At 38.2% G+C, this 22,820-nt stretch overlaps 1 protein-coding gene across 5 annotated transcripts in view; it reads left to right on the forward strand.

Annotated features, from left to right (window-relative positions):
• The window catches only part of COL19A1 (collagen type XIX alpha 1 chain), a 223,059-nt gene that overhangs the window by 127,870 nt on the left and 72,369 nt on the right, over positions 1-22,820 (forward strand). For all 5 annotated transcript variants that reach the window (XM_054821680.1, XM_054821681.1, XM_054821682.1 and 2 more), the window contains 2 exons: positions 5,586-5,639; positions 20,271-20,324. In XM_054821680.1, the coding sequence (XP_054677655.1) occupies positions 5,586-5,639; positions 20,271-20,324 (108 nt within the window). The remainder of the gene's footprint in view (positions 1-5,585; positions 5,640-20,270; positions 20,325-22,820) is intronic.

Raw genomic sequence — 22,820 nt, forward strand, 5'->3', positions numbered from 1 at the left:
GAATGACCAAACCCAAGGCATAATGAGATCAGCGAGGAACATATTTTCTGTTCGCTTCAGTAATAAATTATCATGAAAATGTAGCTGATCATGTTTTCTGGCAGACTGAAATACTTACTGCTAAATGCTGTCTCCTTTCCCACAGAAGTAAATGGGTTGGCAGCAGTTTTGAAAGCAAAATCTTGGCCTGTTCCACTTTGCACTCCCAAGCAAAACAGTACGATTACTGCAGGAGCAATAACAGGCCAAACATGGGCTACAAATCTTTCAACTTGCCATCTTGACTCACTTCAGTAGGGATGTGAATGAGGCCAGGTCGTGTTTGGAAATGCTGAAGATATAAGTATTTGAAATAAGTGGTAGTCTAATTTCCCTTACTAAAACTGTAATACAATAAATTAATCATTCATCTGTGATTTTCCTGTGCCATTTTTCCTTTTTTAGCAAAATTTTGTAACAACAAGGTGTCTGCAGGCTCTGTGGGTTTCCGTATGGATAGTGATGGACAGTCTTGTGGACAAGAAGAGGAAACCATTGTAGTTGTATTTTAAGATTTCTCTCTTCCTCTCCCTCCTGTTTGGGCTTCTGAGGTAGGGCAGTAGGACAGTTGCAGCCAGTAAGCTGGCTTGAGGGTATCTGTACCGACACTGTAGCCATCTTGACTCTGTGGAAGGTATTTGTATTTCAAGTCCTTTGCTTGTCCCTTCTTACATGAGAGGAAGCCACTGATTTCCCCACAATATGGTACAAACAAGCCAAAGAGGAAAATACTCTCAAAATGGGTTAGAAGGATCGCGGTGACAATCACGACCTGCACAGCAGAAATTGTTCTTTGATAACACCTCCAGATAAGTGGATGAATTTAAGCCTTAATTGAACTGCATCTTGATGCATCCTGTCTGTTTTCCTGCCTAGCCGGGGCATTCTTGCATGAGTGCAGCCACAGCAGCACCATCCATCCTACGAGCTGAATTTGGGTGACTGTGGAGCACTCTCCCAGTCAGTCAGGCTGCAGCAGCTTACCGTGATCACGCATTGAGTTACATTAGGAATCTGGACATCCCTGGTCACTTTTTACCTGACTATTCCTTTGTGTGATTTTGTGCTGCTCTACTTGTGGGCTTTATAGAGGGATCATGATATATGTGTGTGATCATCAGCGTGACAGCTTTTCTTCATCCTGGTGAGAAGTGTGTGTTCAAGAACTAGGTCAAGCCCCTGCAGTGGGAATTACCCACCAGTTTGCTTGTAAAACAAATTCTACTGTTGATTTTGTTTGTTGAGCTATACCTTTCTGTTTATAAACATATTATTTCCAAATTGCTTAGCTGAATAACATCTATTATAGTTGAGTCTTTTTAAAGTAGCAAGTTTTATCATTATAAAAGCTCGCATATTCAAATGATAAAAAAATGACCTTTTCTTATGTTACCACAAGGTGTTTCTGCATATCTAATTTAGGCTTTGTCTCAGTCTTTGCTTGACTCATCTCACTACACTACATGTGCTTCTTCCCTGTCTAGTAGCATTTATTCCCTAAAAATCGAGGTAATACGTTTGCTGGAATTCATAGTGAGGAAAAAAATGGATAAGAGTAGTTTACGTACAGAACACAAAAACAGTCTGTAAAACTCTATAATGAAATAATTTTTGTGCCTTAATTAGACCTTTCTTATTACTGTTACTATTTGTATTATATTTCTGATTTGTTTTGAGAAGGAAAGGCTGCCATGCTCAGAGTCTATCTCAGCAGCACTACCTACAAGTGCGTAAGGCAACTGTCTAGCCTTCTGCTTCAAAACTTTAAGTAGCCTCACTCTTCCGCTTCAGCTGGATTTTTTTGGGGGGAAAGGTTTCTTTTTGTTTTAATTCACCAAGAGGTCATGATAAATGCTTTGCTTTTTTTTTTCCAGAGTGTGTTCTTAGGCAGTTACTCTGAGCAATTAAATTTATGGACCAAGTCTCCACCGTGTCTCTGTGGGTGCTTGTTGTGATATATCAGGCATTTTAACATGTTTTTGTACCCGTATGGTCACACAACAGGATTTTAACCTTTCTGTAAAAAGTGTCTTCTGATAGGTATGTGCCAGCTAATAAACTTTCAATTGACAGCTTATGAAACTTAAAACAGCTTAACTGGCTGAACTGTTAGTTGATTTTTCTATCACTTCCAAACACATTTTTCTTCTACCATCTCAAATTAATAATTCTCATTAGCTTATATCTCCTGTTACTTGCCAAAAATATTAACTGTTACGTATTAAAATGTTAATTCCTACAGATATTTTCAATGAGATGCAAGATCTTTTAAAAGCTCGCTTATTCTACTGTAGCATTTTTTAAATCCGCCGTTTTTCTTCTGTTCCCTTGACTAAACCTTAATCCAAGTTTTGATGATCTTTTTGTTAAAATATCTGTGAGCTTGTGCTTCATAGCATGCTTGCTTTTTCTTTATCTAGCTTCACAACCAGCATCTTTTCCCTTGCCACCATGTCCCTTTACAGTTTAACTGTTATAAAGGAATTTACAAGTTTCCAATCTTAACTTCTTTTTAAAGATTTTGTACAACCCTCTTGTGCCTGCCTGTGCATCATGTTTTGTCTCTTTTCATTGGTGTCCTCACTCATTGTAATAGATTTTCTAGGTTTCATATGCCCCTCAGCCCATCTCCAGCTTACTGACTTTTTTTCCACAAGCTACGTGGTAACACTTGAGACATTTCCACTCCGGTCTGATGCCACAGGAATAAGCTGCTCTTAGATCTCGCTTTGCCTTGCACTATTCCTACACCTCCTTTTGCTCATTGCCATACCCATCTCCTCTTGCTGGTGTCAGACTGTTGGACTGACGTAGAATGAATCATTTTAATTGCTTTGAATGTTGTTTACCTGGGGAGACGGTACAAGTAAAATAGATTGCCTTCTGACACAAATGTTTTCAACACATTCAACAGCATATCCCGTGAGGTCACATGTATATATGCAGTCTATATTCTGTCCCTTTCTGTCTGCGGTGGTGGGCTCCTTTGGTGGGACTTGTCTACCTGCTGTGCCTTCTGTGATTTGAGGGAGTGGAGAATCTGATCTCCAGAAGTTAAGTAGGGATGACACTTAAGTAGATACTTAGGTCTGCCTTCCTACAAATACGTACTTCTTTTCTGTGCTAAACCGTTACATTCTTTGCCAAGTTTTATAGGAGTTTAACAGGGGATGTTTTATTTGTCTCTTCAGAGAGATTTCACTTTGAGAAGTTTTCTTTTTCATTCCTCCTGCAGGTTTCTTCAGTTGTTTTTCCAGGATCTCATTCAGTGAATGCTGAACAGGGATAGCATTGCTAAGTCATTACCGTTGCCAAGTTATTACAGTTTTACAGCCGTATTAGTTAACGGGGCCCATATTGTCCTATCACTTTGTAAACCGAAGATCCCACTGAAGTTAGTGTGAACTTTTACCTCAGTTTCAATGTCAGGATGTGGCTCCTTGTACAGGGTAGTCCTCCCTGCCTAGTTACCAATTGTGAGCTGCTCTCCTCCCTTTCCTCGAAGATAAACCTCCTTATCTGGTTCCTTTTTCTTGACAATAATATTGTAGAGAGAAGAAAAAGAATAAAAGTACGTCTAAGACAAAAATGTTGGCTATTAATTATCATTATTTTGCAGTTACATTCTTGTGTAATTCTTGTCCCTTTGGAGCCTTGGTGTACAGTAATGTGAGGCTAAGTATTTCCTCCTCCATAAAACAGATGTTACAGGTTTTCACCTCATTCCCCTGCATAAAGTTGTCACTAGAAATGAAATACTAACAAAACAAAAAACTCCACCTCTTCCTGAATTCCCAGAATTTCTCTATGAAGGTAGAATATTGGTAACAGTTGGACAGACAGAATTGTCTGCAAATTTCCAGTCTACCTTGAGGAAAAAGGAGGGAAGGTTTATAGAGTTCATAGTCGCATACTGCTTTATGAGTTTGTGCCTGTATAACCTCCATAACTGCACTGTGATTAACTTGCTGTGATTTATTTGTTGAACACAACATTGTCATGCATGTTCTAGATCCATAAGCTTTTGGGAAAAGATGGAAATGGTGTGCATCAGTTTTGTAGAAGATCCTAAACCTTATCTCGTTTACATTATAAACTGCAGTGAAAGGAGAAATATCCTATAATGAATTAATGTCTGAGGTACTCTCCTAGCTTCAGTGTTTGAAAGTAGAGCAATGATAAGAGTAGAAGAACTCTTGAACTGACTACTTTTATTTAAAATTGAAGTCAGACTTCATTCTAATCAACTTAAAACATCACTTGAAGATATATGAGCTAGCAGCTTTGGCATGCCCCCTTACTTTCTCAGGTTTATCTTGGGAATTAGAAATCATAAATGAACTTTTTGAACTAACTGCTGGAAATCTGGACACTTTTTAAAAACATGATTCTTAGGGGGTCTCAGTTTACCCTTATTGGGGCAATAAATATGTGGAACTGATTCTAAATAAGGAGTTCAGAATTTGACCAAAGATATAACTCCAGTTGAAGTAATACCTGAGTCTGAATAATTTAAATGGTTAAGAATTTAATATTTTAATATTTCAAACTCTTAAATAAACTAAGCATAAGTTCTTTAGTTTGTGAACCCTTGTAAGAATATGTGATATTACATTCAGGACTTCTTTTTTTTATTATACAAAGTAGAACTCTTCAGTGCTCTTTGCTGATTACATTGAAACTCATTTCATATTTCTTGTTGCTATAATGGAAATTGGATAGCTTCCTTGAAGTCATATTTTTAAGAAAAACTGTGTTCCAAGGTGACTCATAAAGTAAAGGGGGTGGGGAGGTACTGTTCTAAGTACAGAGCTGTTATTTGAAGGCTTTGTGATTATATCATACATTAATCAGATATACAATTAAAGCCCCAAAGCCTCGGAAACAGTCTGTGATTCTGTCTGTGGCTGCAAAGGCGGATGCTTGCACTGAGTTCAGAAGGAAGGCTCAGAAGTCGAGGGTGCATTCAAAACTCCCAAAGCTCCTGTGCCTGGTCAGAGAAGAGGGCAAGAGCCAAGTGGCTCTGAAGGGTTTTGAAAAGCCGAGCCAGGCACGCAGAGGAAGCTGCACAGGGCTGGTTCGTACAATGCAGCGAGCGTAAGGCTGCCTGCTATATTTAGTCCCCTTTCCCTCCCCTCCCTTCCCTTCCCCCTCCTTCAGTGTCTATATTTGAATTTGAGTTGTAGAGTAAGTTGCCATTCATTTAGTATCACTTTTTTCCTTTTTTTTTTCTTATGGCATCGTAACTTAACAGCATAAATCACTTCTCATACAAACCTGTAGTTAAATATAACTATGCTTAAGTAGCTCTGACTTACCTCTTCTTTTCCAAATGTTTCAGCCTTTATATGGAGGAATGCGATTAACAATTGTTTGCATTTTTTCTCGCACCTGAATATAACTTCATCCTGAAAGAGGTTATTATGAATAACCTATTTTTATTACTAGAAATAAATGCTTTGTCTTGACATCTGGCTCTTTTGTATTAAATAATAGAGGATGAAAATAACACTGAATGTTATATTTGTTAATGTTTGCATTTTCAGGGTTTGCCAGGGCCGGAGGGTCCCCAAGGTCCACCTGGCAAAGAAGGTCAAAGGGTGAGTAAACTTGGTGAACAGCTGGTGAGTGTGCTAACTGACCTTGATGTGCGACTTCTTTCTAAGTATTAATAAAAAATGGCAAGGTAGCAGCTGAGTATGAAGCACGCTGATGACAAGCTGAGCTTTGACATTTGACGTTTCTCTTCAGTTGAAGGAGATTTAACAATTTCAACCATCTAAAGTGTTTTTAATGACTGGCAGCACAGATGTAGATATTGTCATTTGTGCAACACGTTTCTGCTGTAATTTTAAATGAAAGAATATTACAGTTGTTCAGAAGTTTTTATTTTATTGGGGGTGGGAGGTAGACCATAGCTCACTACCTCTAGGATATATAAAAATATGAATTTACGGTCATAATCTAAAATATTCACCAGAACTAGTGACCCAAGTTTTGTTGTAGATGCCGTTATGCAAGTGTCAGAGCCTAACATGTATACACAAAGAAGTAAGAAAAAAAAATAAATGCCCAAAACATGAAATAAACCTTTGGTTATTCAGAATTTTAATATAAAGAAGTAATCAACTGACTGGTTTCTCTGTGCTATGATTTTGTTTTCCCTGACTTACTGAATTTGGTAGTTCAGTAGAACAGCTGACGAATATTTATGATTGTGGTATCTCAGGAAATAATTCAGTTTTGAGAGTTTATAATCTAGTCTGCTCCTAAAAGTTTGGGAAGATATTCAGACTCAAACATTTCAATATTTTCATGAATTAAATTGTGCCCAGTTTGTGGTTTTGAAGTTGGGTCTCAATAATTCTTAGTTTGTTTAGGGACCGTGATATTTATTAGTTCAGTTAAATTATCTGAAGTGGAAGGATTTAGTATTACTCATCGTTGATCTTAGTCAACTACAGTGAATTATTAAAGGCCAGTTTAATAATTCCACTAATAGTAATAATAATAACAGAAGACCAGTTCTCGAACAAAATGAGTAATGGCATGTAGGCCCCAAAGCTATGTTTTATATTGTTTTTGAAGCTATAAAAATAGTACTAAATTTCCCTTAAGTTGAACATGAAAATTTGAAAGCTGAGGTTATTTAAGTTGCATAGTAAGGGTAGAAAACTCATTCAGAAAAGTTGACACAGTAAAGAGAATTAAAAGCTGTGGTGAATATAAACATGGTATTATGGATTTGCTGTTAAAGATTTTATAATTACTATGACTCTTACTGTTAGGGAGTTAAAGATCCAGGATACTGAAAAGCTACAGATACCCAGTTTTAGCATGTGCTAGCCTGTTTTTCTGTGGAGTATTGAATCTGCAGAAACACACAGCTTATTAGTTCTCCTTTAGGAACAGTTATAAATATGGCTGTGTTTTAGAGACATTACTCTTTGAACTTATTTTTTTTATAATACAGAGTTAAGACACTGTATTATATATAATGCTGGATAAATTAATTTGGAGATACTTTTTTTTTTCCATTTTGCAGTGGGAATTAGGGCGTTGATACATTTATCATGGCCATTTCCTATTCGCACATAAAATTCAACTGCTGTCTCACTCCAAAATCTATAAAAACAGGAGCGCTGACTGTTTTATAATCTCGGCCATGCACACAGTTGCCTTGAGCCAAACAACGAGAACAGCAGACTGTAGGGCCTCAGCATCTGTCTTTATCTTTCTACCAGTGAGATGCTCACAACAATACTCTTTCTGCTGACCACCCCCGCCCAAGCATTAATAACATAGTTTGCAGTCTTAATTCGACTCCCATGTGCATTTGCATTTCCAATACATTTAATTACACAATAACATACTGTTGGTAACAAGGTCTCTGCTCTGTTTAATGACAAACAGGACAATACACATCTAATGGCTATTAAATATTCCTTTGTATTTAATTATAAATGTCATGTTCTTCTGTTCTACTTTCAGCAGACCCTCCAAATCTTTTACATTATATGAAGTTACTGATTTTTGTCATGGACTGTCTTTTGAACATTAATGCATTATATTGAACGTGTAACTAGCTGATGATTTTTCCTCAACATATTGTTCAGATGTAAAGGTGTTATTGCACTCCTTTTGCAGACAGAAACTGTAACATATGTAGAAAAAAGAGGGGTATGGGTGCAAGTTAACAGGGAGATTCCGATTGGGTACAAGAGGAAAATTTTTCTCACTGAGAACAATCAGCCATTGGAATAATCAGCCCAGGGAAGTGGTGGATTCCCCAACATTGGACACTTCTAAGATTCAGCTGGACGGGGTGCTGGGCCATCTCGTCTAGATGGTGCTTTTGTCTAGACGGAGCTTTTGCCAAGAGAGGTTGGACCAGATGATCCTTGAGGTCCCTTCCAACCTGGTATGCTATGATTCTGTGAAAAAAAAAAAAAAAAAAAAAAACAGTTAAAAATATTTGAAAGTATCTATAAAATTTGGATGCCATACTTTCAGAACCTGAATTTTTTACACTTTCTATTTGCATTGTACTTGTCGTATTCCAGGTTTTAATTTCTACTTACCTCAGCAGCATTTTCAAAAACTGGGCTTAGATTAATGGGGAGCTGAGAGGAGAGTTAAGTGTGTAAGTTAAAGACTCTGAACACACATTAAAACAAGATCTAAGGAACTGAGGAAAATTAACAGTTTTAATGGTGGTATTGTCAAAAACTCAAAGAAACATCTAGAAGGCTCACATTAGAGCTAGTGACTTTGGTAAGCAAAAATACAAAATGAGTTAGAAAGGGAGGGAGAAAAGCCATGCAGTGGGTTTCTTCTCTCTTTGAACTGGCCTGAGCCATGCATTTTCATTTTCAACATGTTTGTAAGTGGGATTTTGTTATATCATCTGAGTTTAATGTTAGAACTACTAAGAAATACCGAAGGTGGGACCCGGTCCCAGAGTGGGCACCCATCTCCCTACATTGGCTATAGAGGGAACTAGGACAAATTTGCCCCTATTAAGAGGAATAATCTGGGTAGTAGTATTTCCTTCACCTCACAGGAATAATCTGCATCAAAAAATACATAGTAAAAATACATATAATAATTATTATGGAAATAGAATAATTTTATATCCTTGTATAATTATAATAAAGATTAACTGAATGGTAGATTTTTAGTTCAAAGTCAGGACAACCTTAAAATACTTACTGAAATATATGTGAAATTGGCTTACAAGCACAAATTTACAACATCACTGAATTAGATGATGAATGCGGGTTATTTATTTCAAGAGCAAAAGGAGATCAATTCATTAATTCAAATGAAGTGGTAACAGCTTTTGTCCAATGGATACACTGTAGATGCAACTACATCATATCATTTGAGACAACACATGATTATTAAAATAAGAAATGTGTCAGTTTCTGTGGCCTGGTGATCCAATGTATTACTACTGTATGGTCATGCTGAGATATGATATTGCTCCCACCTCAACAAGCAATTTAGGTTTTACACGTTTAAATGATGGTACGCAAATAAGTCAGCAACGGAACTTGATGATAGAAGTGTGTGAAATGTCTTCTGAGTTGGTCTCCTTGAAAGCTTTCCAGGTATCCCAAAGGACAAAAGAGTTTGCAGAAAACAGCGTACACTAATGTTATATGTTTACAGAAATGTGTTGTAGGGAAATCATTCAGACTGAGAGGTGAAACCCTGAAAGCTCTTTGACTAGATCTGTGCAGCATTAAAGGCTCCTGTATCAGGATTCATGGTCTATTTTTTGGCTCTGCTTAAGAAAAAATTCCAAGCCTAATAAAAATTTGTAGTGCAGAAGTGGAGAACTAGTGCAATGATAAATAAAAACTGGATTCTTACGCATATTACTTCTTTCATACTGATGTAGTAGCAAAATGCATAAATATTTCTTTTGAATAAACAAACACATTACTAGTCTAGCATTTAGCAAGTGTATTAGTTATTTTTATACAGGTAAACTTGTTAGTTCCCATTCTTTCTCCACTTAGTGTAACACATTTTTCCTCTCATCTCCTTTGTTATGTCTTCTCATTCTGCATATAGCTGGCTTATGCAGGAGAAGACAGCAACCTTCATGAGCAATGAGGTCGTACAAATAACGATCTTCAGACTTATATAGCTTGTTTCCTCTGCAGAGCAATAAAAAAGGAGGAACAGAGCTGTGAGCTGAAGTGAAGCAATTGACTTTCTGTTTACTACCATGCCTCTGTATCTACACAAAAGAAACTACTTAGCATTTGTTGTAGCTCTACCAAAAAAAAAAAAAAAAGATGCTCAGTGATTCATCATACATGGTGCATCCTTATTTAAAGTGTTAGTTAGAAGAGGAAAGTAATGGTTATGACAGAAGAAATACGGCTACATGATAATCTGGCCATATCCAGAGGCCATACAGTGAACTTATTTCTGATTCTTCAACCAACCTGAGACATATACAATACTCATTTAAAGCTCTTTTTTGTTGTGACAATTTCTTGAGTGAACTTAGTTAAATTTTATATGAACGTGTACTGCCTTTATGTTTCTCCTTTTGTCACGGTACCCATGTCCACTCACATGCATTAGCCAGCATTGTGCTTTCCTGCGGGTACAAGGAGTCCTCAGACCTTTGCTGTTCTTGCCAAAAGACCAGTGTTTCTCCCTGGTCTACCACTGGTGACTAGTATAATTTTTCAGTTTTGTTATCTTTAGTGAAGTACTTTATGTTAGACAGGAGGCCTTGCTAAGTGAGAGGCTTTGTTTTTAATTCTGGTCACTAGGAGAAGTGGGCCAGTAGAGGCAACTACTCATTCCCTTTTTCTCATTCCTTCATGTGAGACGCTAGACCGTTCTGTGGGTATTACTTTCATACATAATTTTTCCGTGTCCTTCTTGTTGGCTTCAGGCATTCAGAGCAGCATGTTACTTGGTACTATTACACCAGTGCTGACAATGACATCAGGAGCTTCAGAAGGTAATTAGATGTTACTCAGAAAAGTCCCTGGTCCAATATTACTGACCAAAAAAAATAGAAAGATTGGGTGCTAACCTAGCATTGTGTGGAATTTAAACCACAGAGGATAACAATGCCATCCTTCTGGCTTCCTGCATTATGCAGGACTTTATTATTTTTCTCAATATTCCTGCACTTTACTTAAGTATATCTTTCACAGAAGTACAGTTTTCACCTGAAAGACATCAACAACAGAGACTTCACAAGTCTCCTTGATTTCTTTGTTCCAGTCTTTCTTGTCAATCAATCCCACATTGCAAAATATGCTTTTTATTCTACACTTGGTCAGCTTAAGCCTCCAACAACTGGGATTTCTTTAATGTCTGCTTTACATTAAAGAGATATTTAAAGTATTTTCTCTGTAATCAAATCACCATTCCATTTATTTTTGAGAAAATTTAACAAAAGTCCTTCAGCTCCCCATGTAAAGCATTTTCTAAAGTCTTCAAATAATTTTGCCATGTTGCTGTACTTAAAATTTTCTACTACTTACAGACTGCATGGAGTTTTCCAGACTCTGCCTTTACTATGTTAAATGCAGTGAAGTGAAATTTATATTTCAAAAACATAATTCCAAAGGTTTCGGAAATTAATGCTTCATTTCCATTGGATATCTTTGTAGCAGAGATTTTCCCTAAACTTGTTCATTTTTTATAAATACTACTTTTTCTGAAAATGATTTAATACAATATTTTAGTGAAATCCAAAAATTCTCTTAATGCAAAGCATCAAAGCAACTTTGTTAGACAGCTATACTGTGAAATCTAGAAATAGTTATTTATCATTCTCAGTTGGCCTAGAAGAGCCAGGCCCAGCATGCAGCTCACATACACAGCAGTTTCTGCTTCATTCGAGACCTTCTTGATCTTCTGGGCACTTTTTCTGGGATTTGGGCACTTCTGGGAAACCTCTGGGGAAACTGAGGGTGCCTGCTGCTGCCATGCAAGGCTAAGGTAAGGGTAGCTCCAGCAGCTTCTAATCAACTCCATCAGCTGTCCTTGATCAAAGGTTGCCTGCAGCCTTTGCGCTAGCTGAGCCCTGGTTAGGGAGGGTCGAGCACCCTTTTAGCTCGTGCCAGGAAGAGGACTATCTAACAGCCAGGCGATGCAGCAGTTACGGAAGCAGCGATAACAGAAGCAGCCAATAGATGTGCAGCAGTGGGTGCAGCAGTTCATGCAGAAGGGCACAAAGAAGAGGCCAGCAAACTTTCTCTGTCCAGCATACACATCCTTAAAGATGATGGTCAAAAGGCACAGGACCTACTGAAGTAACTGCTGTTGGACTCTTGCACCTAAGCAGCTTCAGATGGAGGACACAGCTCTGTAAGTCCTGTGGGGCCTGATGGGTTGCATCCGCAAGTGTAGAGGGAGCTGGCTGATGTCATTGCAGGGCCACTCTTGATTATCTTTGAATGGTCATGGTGACTGGGAGAGGCTCCTGAAGACTGAAGAGACTAAATATCACTCCTATCTTCAAGAAGGAAGATCCGAGGAGCTACAGACCGATCAGCCTCACTTCAATCCCTGGCAATGTGATAAAGGAAATCCTCTTGGAAACCCTTTCCAAGCACATGAAGGACAAGAAGGTGATTGGGATAGTGTGCATGGATTTATGAAGGGGAAATCATGCTTGAGCAACTACATTGCTTTCCACAATGGGGTGACTAGCTTGGTGGACGAGAGGTGAGCAGTGGATGTTGCTGACAACTGTAGCAAAGCCTTTGACACTATCTCCCATAACTTAATCTCATCAATTTCATAGAAAAGCTGACTAAGTACAGGTTAGATAAGTGTACAGTGAGGTGGCTTGAAAACCAACTGAACAACTGGGCCCAGAGGTTTGTGATCAGTGGCACAAACTCCAGTTGGAGACAAGTCACTAGTGGTGTACCCCAGGGCTCAATACTGGAGCCAGCACTGTCCAGCGGCTTCATTAACGACCTGGACAATGGGAAAGAATGTAGCAGAGAACTGGGGCAAGAGGAAGCACATGAAGTTCAATAAGGGGAAATGCAAAATCCTGCATCTAGGGAACAATAATCCCAGGTATCAGTATACACTGGAAGCAAACTGTCTGGGAAGAAACTATGTGGAGAATAACGTGCTGGGCAACAAGCAGACCATGAGCCAGCAATGCACCCTCATAGCAAAAAAAGACCAACCATATCCTGGGCTTCATTTGCCAGCAGGTCAGGGGAGATATCCTTCCCTTTTGCTCAGCATTGGTGAGATCTCATCAAGGAGGATGTGAACTTAGTTAAGCTGGTCTAGCACAGAGTGACAGCAGATTAAAGGGACTGGAGCATCTTTCATAAAAAGAGAGAGCTGGGACTCTTCAGCCTGGAGAAGAGAAGGCTCAGGGAGGATCTTATCAGTGTGTATAATATCTGATGTGAGGGAATGAAGAAGAGGGAGCCAGATTCTTCTCAGTAGTAGCCAGTGACAGGACAAGAGGCAATGGGCACAAATTAAAAATCAGAAAATTCCATCTGAACACAAGAAAACATTTTTTTATTGTGAGGGTGGTCAAATACTGATACAGGTTGCCCAGAGAGGTTGTAGAGTCTCCATCTGTGGAGATACTCAAAAGTCGAGTAGACACAGTCCTGGACAATTGGTCCTGCTTGAGGAGGAGGATTGTACTAGATGATCTCAAGAGGTCCCTTCCAACCCAGATGATTCTGTGTTTTTTATTTAAATAGCTCAAGCTTATTCTCAGAATAACTGCCAACAACTTCATTTTTATGGATTAATAGGATTATTTGAAATGTTTCATGTGTATTTAAACAGACTGATTCTCCACCCTGGTGGTTTCCCTGGTTCCAGTGATGAATTCAGTTCAAACATTTACAAATCTTTCTACGATACCGCAGCCATATTCTTGACTCTGTATTCCTTGGGAAGTTGCAGGTGTCTTGAAGTAAATATTTCTGAAACAACTTCCTTATTTCCAATTGTTGTGTTTATAATACCAAATACTTCACTTAAGAGGAGGTTATTTTAGCATTATCTTAGTAACAAATTAAACACCTCATAAGACTGAGAGTCCTTTGGGTTGTTATATCTAGTGTTTCAGCCTTGATTTCACTAAAATGATGTGTTTGGAGGGACTTTGTGAAATTGAAACACCTGCCTTACATTAATAATCAATTTACTTGCTGAGATTACAAGTTTTTCTAATCAAGCATGAATAAAATTATTATGACACAGTGGAAAATCTTCCTAAATAAATAAATGGGTGGGGAGCTGTTAGATTTTCTTAGCATAATTATTTAGAGTGACATCAAACTTAATTTAAATTCGGGTTGGATTTATCTGGTTTATAGAACTTAAATATTTCTTTGACATAATTTGTTTTCTAGTTCAGTGAGTAAATGTTGTACTCAACCAATTGTAAAACAAGCATTACAGAGCAATGATAATTACTGCGTAGTAGGTCAGGCTCATGGCACAGAGCAAACAGTATTTTTCACAGCTACAGCTCTGGAGTTTTGGAATCTCTTTTAATCTTCTCAGTCCTTTCTGACTTTGATGTAAGCTGGTTTTAAGTATGTAAAGCTCCAGTCTGATCTTATCTTTAAGTTGAAGTGCTGTAAATTCCTTCACTCAGGTATTTAACAGTCTAAAAATGGTTAATGTTGGAGAGAGAGGTATTTTTCAGTTTTTCTACCAGAATGATTCTACCTTAAAAGCAAAGTAAACAACCAGTAAGATAGGATACAGCTTTAAAAAATAAATTATATTTTTCCCACTTTGGCTTTTACAAATGGGATAAAAAAAGATTGCAATTTAGAATGCTGAAGACAGATTTGTCAAGTAGAAAATAGTTCTATCATTTTTTTAATTTCTTTGTTGTTTTCCATTGAAGAAATTAAAATCTAACTTTTAATGGAATGGCAGAAATTATTCCACTTTTAAGATCTCATTTAGAATTTTCAGGCTCCTTTCCACATACTCTAGTATCAATATTTTTTTAATGTCTCTTAGAAAAGGTATAGCAACATGAGAGATTAGGAAATTATTTCTCATAATTAAAAAATAAGGTATTCATTATAAAAATATCTAAATGTTGAAATATATTTCTACAAGTGATTTTGAATTTTAAATACACTTTTGTGAATACATTTGAAAAATTGTGATGGATTTTGTGTAGGGATTTATTGGCAAAATAGGTTGTGGCATTTTACTACTTGGCACTGCTGTGCCTGTTTAAGGACTTTTTTTGATGTTTGTTAAATGCATTTGAATACTATAATACAGCCTGGCTAGGCACTCTCTTTTAGCATTTCATTAATACAAAAATGAAGAAACTAGAGTTTATTGGAAATCATTCCTAAAATTAGAAAGCCACGGTTGAGTGCAGGAATGCGTCTGCATTAACAAGGAACTCCCTAGCGACTTCTCTTCCAAACCAGGGGATTAGGGTCTGTGCTCTATTCGTCTGTGAGCCCTGTTTCTGTGAAAGGCTTTAGTGGGATATGAGGGGCAGACTTTCACTTGTTTTCTGCAAATGGCTTTTATTTCTTGCCTTCTGGCCTTGTTTCCTGTGAGTTTATTCAAGTTTAACATTTAATACAGAGGTTCATTTGTAATACACTGGTTACCGTAATACATCCTCAAGGCCAAGGTTAATAGGATTGAAGAAGGAATTGTACATTCAAGTCCTAACGCTGTATTACTAAAGTTAAAATGGTTTCATTGACTACAACATAGATTTCCAATTTAGGAAAGAGAATATCCAAACTATAAGATTTCTAAGGATTTAAAAAAACACAGTTGTGCAATTGTGACACTACCAAAGTTAATAACGAAATTCTTATTAACAGCTGTCATGCAATCAGGTGGTTAAATGTCAAAGCCCTCTTTAAATTTCACCAAATTTTTGGTGAAATGCACAATGGAAAATGACTCTGTATTCAGACTGTGCATTTGTTAATTTTCACTTTGTCAAACAGTTGATTTGGATCCTGGAGAACTTTCTCCTGTCCCATGGCCGATGGGTAGATGCACACCGTTGAGTAACTGGGTTGGGTGGGTGATTGCTCTGACTATTGTGACGAATTCTAATCTTTGTTTCCAGTTAGCTCTTGAACTGGCTTTCTTACTGATACTGCCATGTAAAGTTGCCTTCATTCCCCTAAAATGGCAGCTTGGCAAGCTTTTCCTGGTAAGCCATGGAGCGGAGGACTCTCACCAGCTTTGGGCTGGGCTTGGCTTTCTCATGGGTTAGAGTTGGCTGGAGCTCTGCAAGCTCCAGATTAGCTGTCAGGGGCACTGGGTTGTGACCATAGCTGGAGAGGGAAAATGGGAAGTTTATATGGATTGAGTGTATCAGCTTGGGGAACTGAGGCAAAGGAAAGCCTCTTTTCTGTGCTCTAAATTAACATAGGCGCTGGGACTTGTCTGGCTGCTTCATCACAACTTTGGGCAGCAGGAGAAACGGTCCTTTAAGCGCCCAGAGCTCCACTCGCATGGCTGCGGTTAGATGCCCAAGGGGCTGGCGGGTTGTCTGTGGGTTGGGCACACTGAGATGGGGGTCTTCATTTTCCACCTCCCTCCTGTTTCTGGTATATCTGTCTCTTGGTCAGTCTGGTGTTGAGGATTATTCAAAAGAATCTTAGTTTAGCTTGGCAAACGAGTTACATGAGCCTCATTAGTCTTGCATAATAACTACACTAGTTAAGACTCTAAAGCCCAGCTTCCTACTTTCTCTAGAACTAGTTCCTGTTTTGAAATGTGATGATGTGTTTCAGGAACTGCTAATTAGCAGTTTCCTTTGAAAATTCACATGGGCTTATTCTAAGAACTTTTTCCTTCGTACTCAAGTGTGGGTTCTTTAAATTATTAATTCCACAAATCATGTCAGCGTTCCTACATAACTCTGCTCAGTTTTATCCTAAAATAGTCCCTGGCTTATTTTTAGACACTAGGATTAGCGATCTTACTCTTCTACAGTTAGAGATACGTGAATAGATGGATGCAACATGATACAGCAGGGTGGTTACGATATAGGCTTTGAATTCTTGCATTGTGTGTTGGACTTGCAGCGGTGCCCAGGGGTGGCAGGCAGAATCAGAGCACAAACTTACGGCAGGATGCACAGAGCCTCTCTTCTGGGCAGCACTTGCATCTAATGTAAGGCAAAGCTCATCAAGTCATTTTGATGAACGGAAGGGGTGAAGGAAGAGAGAAATAAAGAGTGAAGTTGACCCCATAGTTCAGCTAGGCACTCAGCTGGGGTTTGCTGAAGCGTATAATTTCTTATTTATTTTTTTTAATATTTTATCTTTTTTTGCCCCTGACCAAGCAGTTATTTGAATGATTTGTGTGTGTATCATAGCTGAAATTTGTGCTGTGGAAAAGAGGAAAGTAGCCAACTGTCCAAATTAGTTGAGGGCAGGCATTTCATGATTCAAGGGGACAGGATACAGTATCAGTAACATTTAGACACCTTCTTAACACATCGATTGCCAACAAAAATACACGCAGCACAAAGGAAATAATAACCAGCAACTGTTTTGATTTTCTTTTGATATTATTCTAGGTAGCATTAGACAACTTGTTGACACCGCTTATCTTGTTTAAGTTAGTGTAGGTGGTATTGCATTTTTTTAATTTAGTTAAAGGAAGTATTTGATGCCTAGAACATTCATTTGTCTTTTGAGCAGTTTTATAACCTCAATATTTACTCAGTGAACTCAACTAAATAAAGGTAATGAGCCTCGTGTGCCGGCTGCCTGCCCCATGCACAGCACTACGGCAGCGAGTACAGCTCTCATGGGGCTGCGGAGACCCGCTGCTGAGCAGGACGTGGGAACTGTGGCTCTCTGCTAAGCCTGCTCTACGAACCAGAGAGGGCACTGAGATGTTTTTCACTTCTTCTTTCTTGCCACAAGGAAGACTTGGAATCAAACTGTAAATACTTAGTCACAGTCTGGCTCATGGTCTGCTCAAGGCAAGGCTATAAGGGGCTTATCAAAAACTTTCTTCTCATTGTTTTAATTATCCTAAGCAAAAACATAAACCACTTTGCTTACACTCTTAGTATACTGTGTATTTTAATTTTTTCATACTGATGCTGGGAAGTCATAAAGAAGCAGGAGTGCTGGCAAGTAGATGGAGCTGTGTGTATCCCTAACATTTAAATCTCTGCATCCAAAAGGCCTTGCTGAAAGGTAGTGGCCTTTTATGTATTTCTGTGTTAAAATAACAAACAGTTTAGAAGGGTGCTTATAGGGAAAAAAAAAAAGGACTTTTGTTCCTCTAGGAAAAGCTGATGCTTCATACTGGTCTGTGTGATTGTTCTACAGATTTTTTTGTACACATGGCACATACTATAATGGCTAATAGAATGACTGGATAAAAGGTAGGGCAAGTGTTTATTCTGTGTTTCACTGGAGAAGTGTTCTGATAATTAATAAATGACAGTGAAAAAATAATTACACACACCCCCCAAAAATTATTTTCTTTTAACTGATTTTTCAGAAAGTTTGTCAAGTTTTGACTTTGTAATATGTCATAAAACATTTTAGCTCATCTTGTAAATAGAGATAAAATTGCCTTCCCAACATATTCCCTGTTTTCCTGTGTAATTAACACCTCGTTCACAGCTGTGGCTGCCAGTCAGAACCTTACCTTCTTCCCCCGGACACTTCCTTGATACTTTGTTTAGACTGCTGAGATTTTAAGTGTCACCCTCAGGATACTTTAAATAAGTCCAAACAGGAAAAGGAAGGTGCTTCAAGAAGTCAACAGTATAGATCATTATAACTCGGACGGACTATTTTAAAAGTATGAAGCAACTTATCTTTGGTTATTATTTACATCATTACCTCTCAATCTAGTTTTCATACCTTCTAAGGAAAGTTTACTATTTTTCAAAAAAGACAGGAAATACTAGTTTCCATCTGTATTTCTGAAGTAGAGATCAAAGTCAAAACCAACTCCCCTTTTTTGTGGGTCACCCTTAGCCCAGATGAGTTCCCAGCTCTGGCCCGTCACAGGGCTGCGTGGACACTGTTACCAACCCAGCAGAGGACCTGCTGGGGTGGGTGGGAAGGGGCAATATAGCCTTAAGCCCGATACAGGCACCTAGTACCGTGTTTTGGTCCTGACAATTTACCCTGAGCTGCCCCAGTTACAGCCCTGCATGTGCGAGTACTGGCAGGATTAAACAGCTCAGCACATAACATATGCCTCAGCTAGTTAAGACCCAGGAATTTGGCACTCCAAATATGCTGAGGTGGTGGTTTGGTTGGTTGTTTTTTTTTTTTCACGCTGCTCTTAAAACACACTGACTGACTGAGGACCTTCATTAAACCATGGTGGCAGAGCCCGGTGCATGAAACACATCCCCACAACCCTTGTTCAGTTCTTTCTTCAACTAGAAGGGCTCCAAATCCCTACCTCCTCCTTCTCAGGAGAGACCCTGGCTGAGGGCAAGAGGTTACCCTGGTGAGCTGCAGCATGTGAGGAAGAGGGATTTTCCATCCTTACTGTCGTCATCTTCTTTCCCCTCAATATACATCAAAGTTGTTGAAAGGCAGAGCATGAGAGAGGTTTCCTACAGATCAAGGCTCTCACCTGTAAAGAGCCAAGCTGAGATTTCACTGTCTGTTCCTTAGATTATTTCTGCAGTTTGTATGAGACTGTCATTTAACAAAACACAGAAGCAGGCTTAGAAGTAGGGACCGTAGCTTACAAAAATACCCCTATGTGTTAATTGTGAGCTGTCAGCAAGCATTTTCATTTTTTTTAACTTCTTAAGCCAAGTTTTCACCAGGATCTCCCCCTAATGCTTTTCGTTAATTTACATTTGCCATATACAAGGGAAAAATTTATTCTTAATGGATGTAATACTTTTTTTTTTTTTTGCCATCACACCTAGATATTAGTTGTTCTCAGCTGTTGTTTCTAAAAAATGTGCATCAGATTTCAACTTGGCAATAAAGATGTAAATTACTGTAAATTACTTCCATTTTTATGTTGATATTCCTAAAAAAAATAAAAAACCCCCACCATATGCGAAAACAGCAGTTGTTCAGTCGAGCTCTGTACTAAAAAATGGTACTAGTTACATGTGCATCTTTTTTAGAATCCAAGTAGAAAGTCTCCCATTAACTTAAGTTGATTTTTAGGGACCTTAAGTTTTAATGCAAATAACTTTGCATGTGCATTATATACACAGATGGTAGTAATTGCACGAGAAAGGTGAATTGTTTTCGCAAATAAATCTCTGACTGTTCTGCTTGTTATCACATGCTGGAGAAGAAGGGTATGGTATTTGTAAATTGGGTTATATTGCACATATGTACTTACTGTGCAAGTCAGGGTGATACTGAAGCACAATTTAACATCCCAAGCTCTGGTATATTCAGATAAAATATAATTTCTTTACACCTCATCATGATGCTGTTTATAGCCCTATCGATGTGCACTAACATTTGAGACATAACTCTAAAATATGACAGTAAATGTTACAGTGATGCAAATATAGTTTGTCATAATTATTAAAAACAGTCCTAAAAGTACTTGAATTAGAAAGTGTTGCAGTGACTGATACAGAGTATTCGTTTTGGATAGCTTTTGAATTTTTTTGCTAATAAGCAAGGCAATAAATATTTTCTCAAACAAAATTCTTATTCCAAGTCGGTCGCTAGCCATAGCATTTATAAATGTCTGTTTTTCTTTGTTGTTTCCAGGGAAGACGAGGCAAACCCGGCCTCCCAGGAAAACCGGGGCCACCAGGACCTCCTGTAAGTAACGATGGGAATGGGAAATTTTCACTCTGTCCTGGAACTGTGTTAGCTTTTTTTTATGGCATGTTACCTGATCACAAATATAGTTGAGAACAGTTGATCTGTGTTTACTCTGCTGTATAACAGCTACTATTGCTAGCCTTTGGATACAGCAAAGATAAAAGGACTGGGGTCGACAAATACGAGGGACTACACAGGAGGGAAAGAACAAGATGCAAACTTGAGCGGAGGAGGCAGGAGTTGCCTGGCGTTTCAAAGAAAGACTGGCCATGTATGCTAAATGTGAATACTGTGCATTCATTCACTTTGCAAAATGCGTGATGCTCTGTAGAAGATGGGATAATTTCTGTCTCAGAGGGGTAATTTGAAAGATGAAGGACTGTGTGAAGCATGTGCCAACTGTCTGAATGGTGGGGAGGATTATACCCAGCACTGGAATGAGCACTCAGCTGTAGTTCAAATGAGTTTACTGAAGAATTAAAAAGATTAAGAAATACATGACTCTGTGAAAGGATTTGTAATATGAAGAACTAAAAGGTTTGGCTCAGATCTAAGAGGTTTGGGATTTAATTTTTTTTTTTTTTAAGTGATACATGATTTCAAATTTGAAGTCAGGCATGAATGTATATTAATCCAGAATGAATGCAGCCTTCCTTTAGTAGAGGTCATATTTGTAAAATTCCCTATACGCTGTGTTGCAAAAATGCTGTCATGCACAAATACAAAACAGCTTTTGTTGTTTGTGGATTAAGTAAACTTCTACTGTGTTACATTCTTAATATCAAACAAGGATTTCATAATTCCTTTTTCTGCTTACCTGAAGTAGGTAAAGGCCAGTAGTTTATACATCAGACCATTTGATTCATATGCTTCAACCTCACTGCAAGGGAAAACTCATCTTATTTGTAGAGAATAACACACTGCTACATGAAATACAATGACTAAAATGAAATAGATGTCATTTACACTCATCTAAAACCTAAACTGCATAAATTCTATAAATATTTTTCCCCTTTTTCCTTGCAAAATGTGTTCAGAAAGAGGAGTTGATGATGGAGTTCAATTATCCTGCATAAAACTAAATAGTTGAAAATCCTTCCCTCTCCATCTTCTCCCCTGCATCTAGTCATATTGAAGCTTTGCTTATTTGAGACCTTTGTACAGTTTGGCAGTTCGGGCTTCCTAATGCTGAAGTGGTACTGCAGACCACAGGAGTCCAAACACAGGAGAGGAGTGATGCAGAATCTTTCTTAATACAAATGCCAAAAAGGAAAAAAGAAAAAAAAACGAAAAAAAAACCCAGGCAAACCATAGCAGAGGTCAGTGTTAGACCTAATCTCCTTAGCTTTTTGTGAACCAAAGAAAAGCTGTTTCTCCATTACAGATTTCTGCCATCATAGATTTGCTGGCAGGTCAGACTTGTGAAGATGTATGAACCTTGACAGACATACCAGAAATCTTGAGTGGAAGCTAAATTGCCCTTTTATTACTGAGACGTATTTCAGATTTTCTTACAGTAAATGGAAAGCTCAACTTCATCAGCATGGCAGCATCTGTACAAGGAGCTCTGTATGGGGACCGTAGCCTAGCACTACATACCAGAAAAACATTCCTCAAGCAGTCATGGCCTAAATATCAGTTAAAATTATTTGTTTCTGGTATAACTATCTCGATGCAGTCCTTACTTTGGATACAGCCACACCAACATCTTGTGTTCTTCTTCCAAGACTGAGAATGTAACGCATAGAAAAAGCATGCTCTAAAAGCAGTAATGCCTGCTAATGTGCATTGGCAGTATCCCCATGTTTAAAGTGCTACAGCTTGTACATACCAAAAAGACTTTAACATGATCCATCTTTCCTCCTCTCTTTTTCAAGGCTCAAACCATATTAAATTTTGCTATATTACGCTTCCAGTTATCCCTTCTTTTCTAATAGTAAGTAGTGGCAGCTTCCTCAAGCCCATGGATATAACATCGGCCTTTTCTTTGGCCTTTCCAGAGTGCTACAGAACTATCACACCTGCAAGGTGGTTGCTGTCATAAATTTGGCATGTACAGGGTACAAAATGTTTAACGGATTGACTGAATATGTAAAAATTAGATTCTCCAGCAAAAATAAGTTTGGTGCTTGGTTGATGTTTTGGAAGAGTATGAAATTTGTCTTTGAGAAAAAGGAGATTCAGTCATTAATTGCTAGGGTAGCTACGCTACACTCTGCATGTTGGAAATCAATAAATTTACCTAATTTATTTATCAGTTTATACCATGACATTAGGTACTTAATTCAGATATTAGAACAGCCAGGTGTTCAGTAATGACAAAAAAACCTGTGAGAAGGAAAGTTCTGCCTCCTTGAGGAAGAAGTTGAACAGTATGCAGTACTCAGGGGATTTGGTGTAAAGGACAGTCCTAACAAAAGTGTGTGCAGGGAGGGATTATGAGACCACATTCCGAACCATCAAAAGGGCTTTAAATTGGACACAACTAACTGG

This window comes from Grus americana, chromosome 3 (assembly GCF_028858705.1).
Source record: "Grus americana isolate bGruAme1 chromosome 3, bGruAme1.mat, whole genome shotgun sequence".
NCBI classification, from domain to species: Eukaryota; Metazoa; Chordata; class Aves; order Gruiformes; family Gruidae; genus Grus; species Grus americana.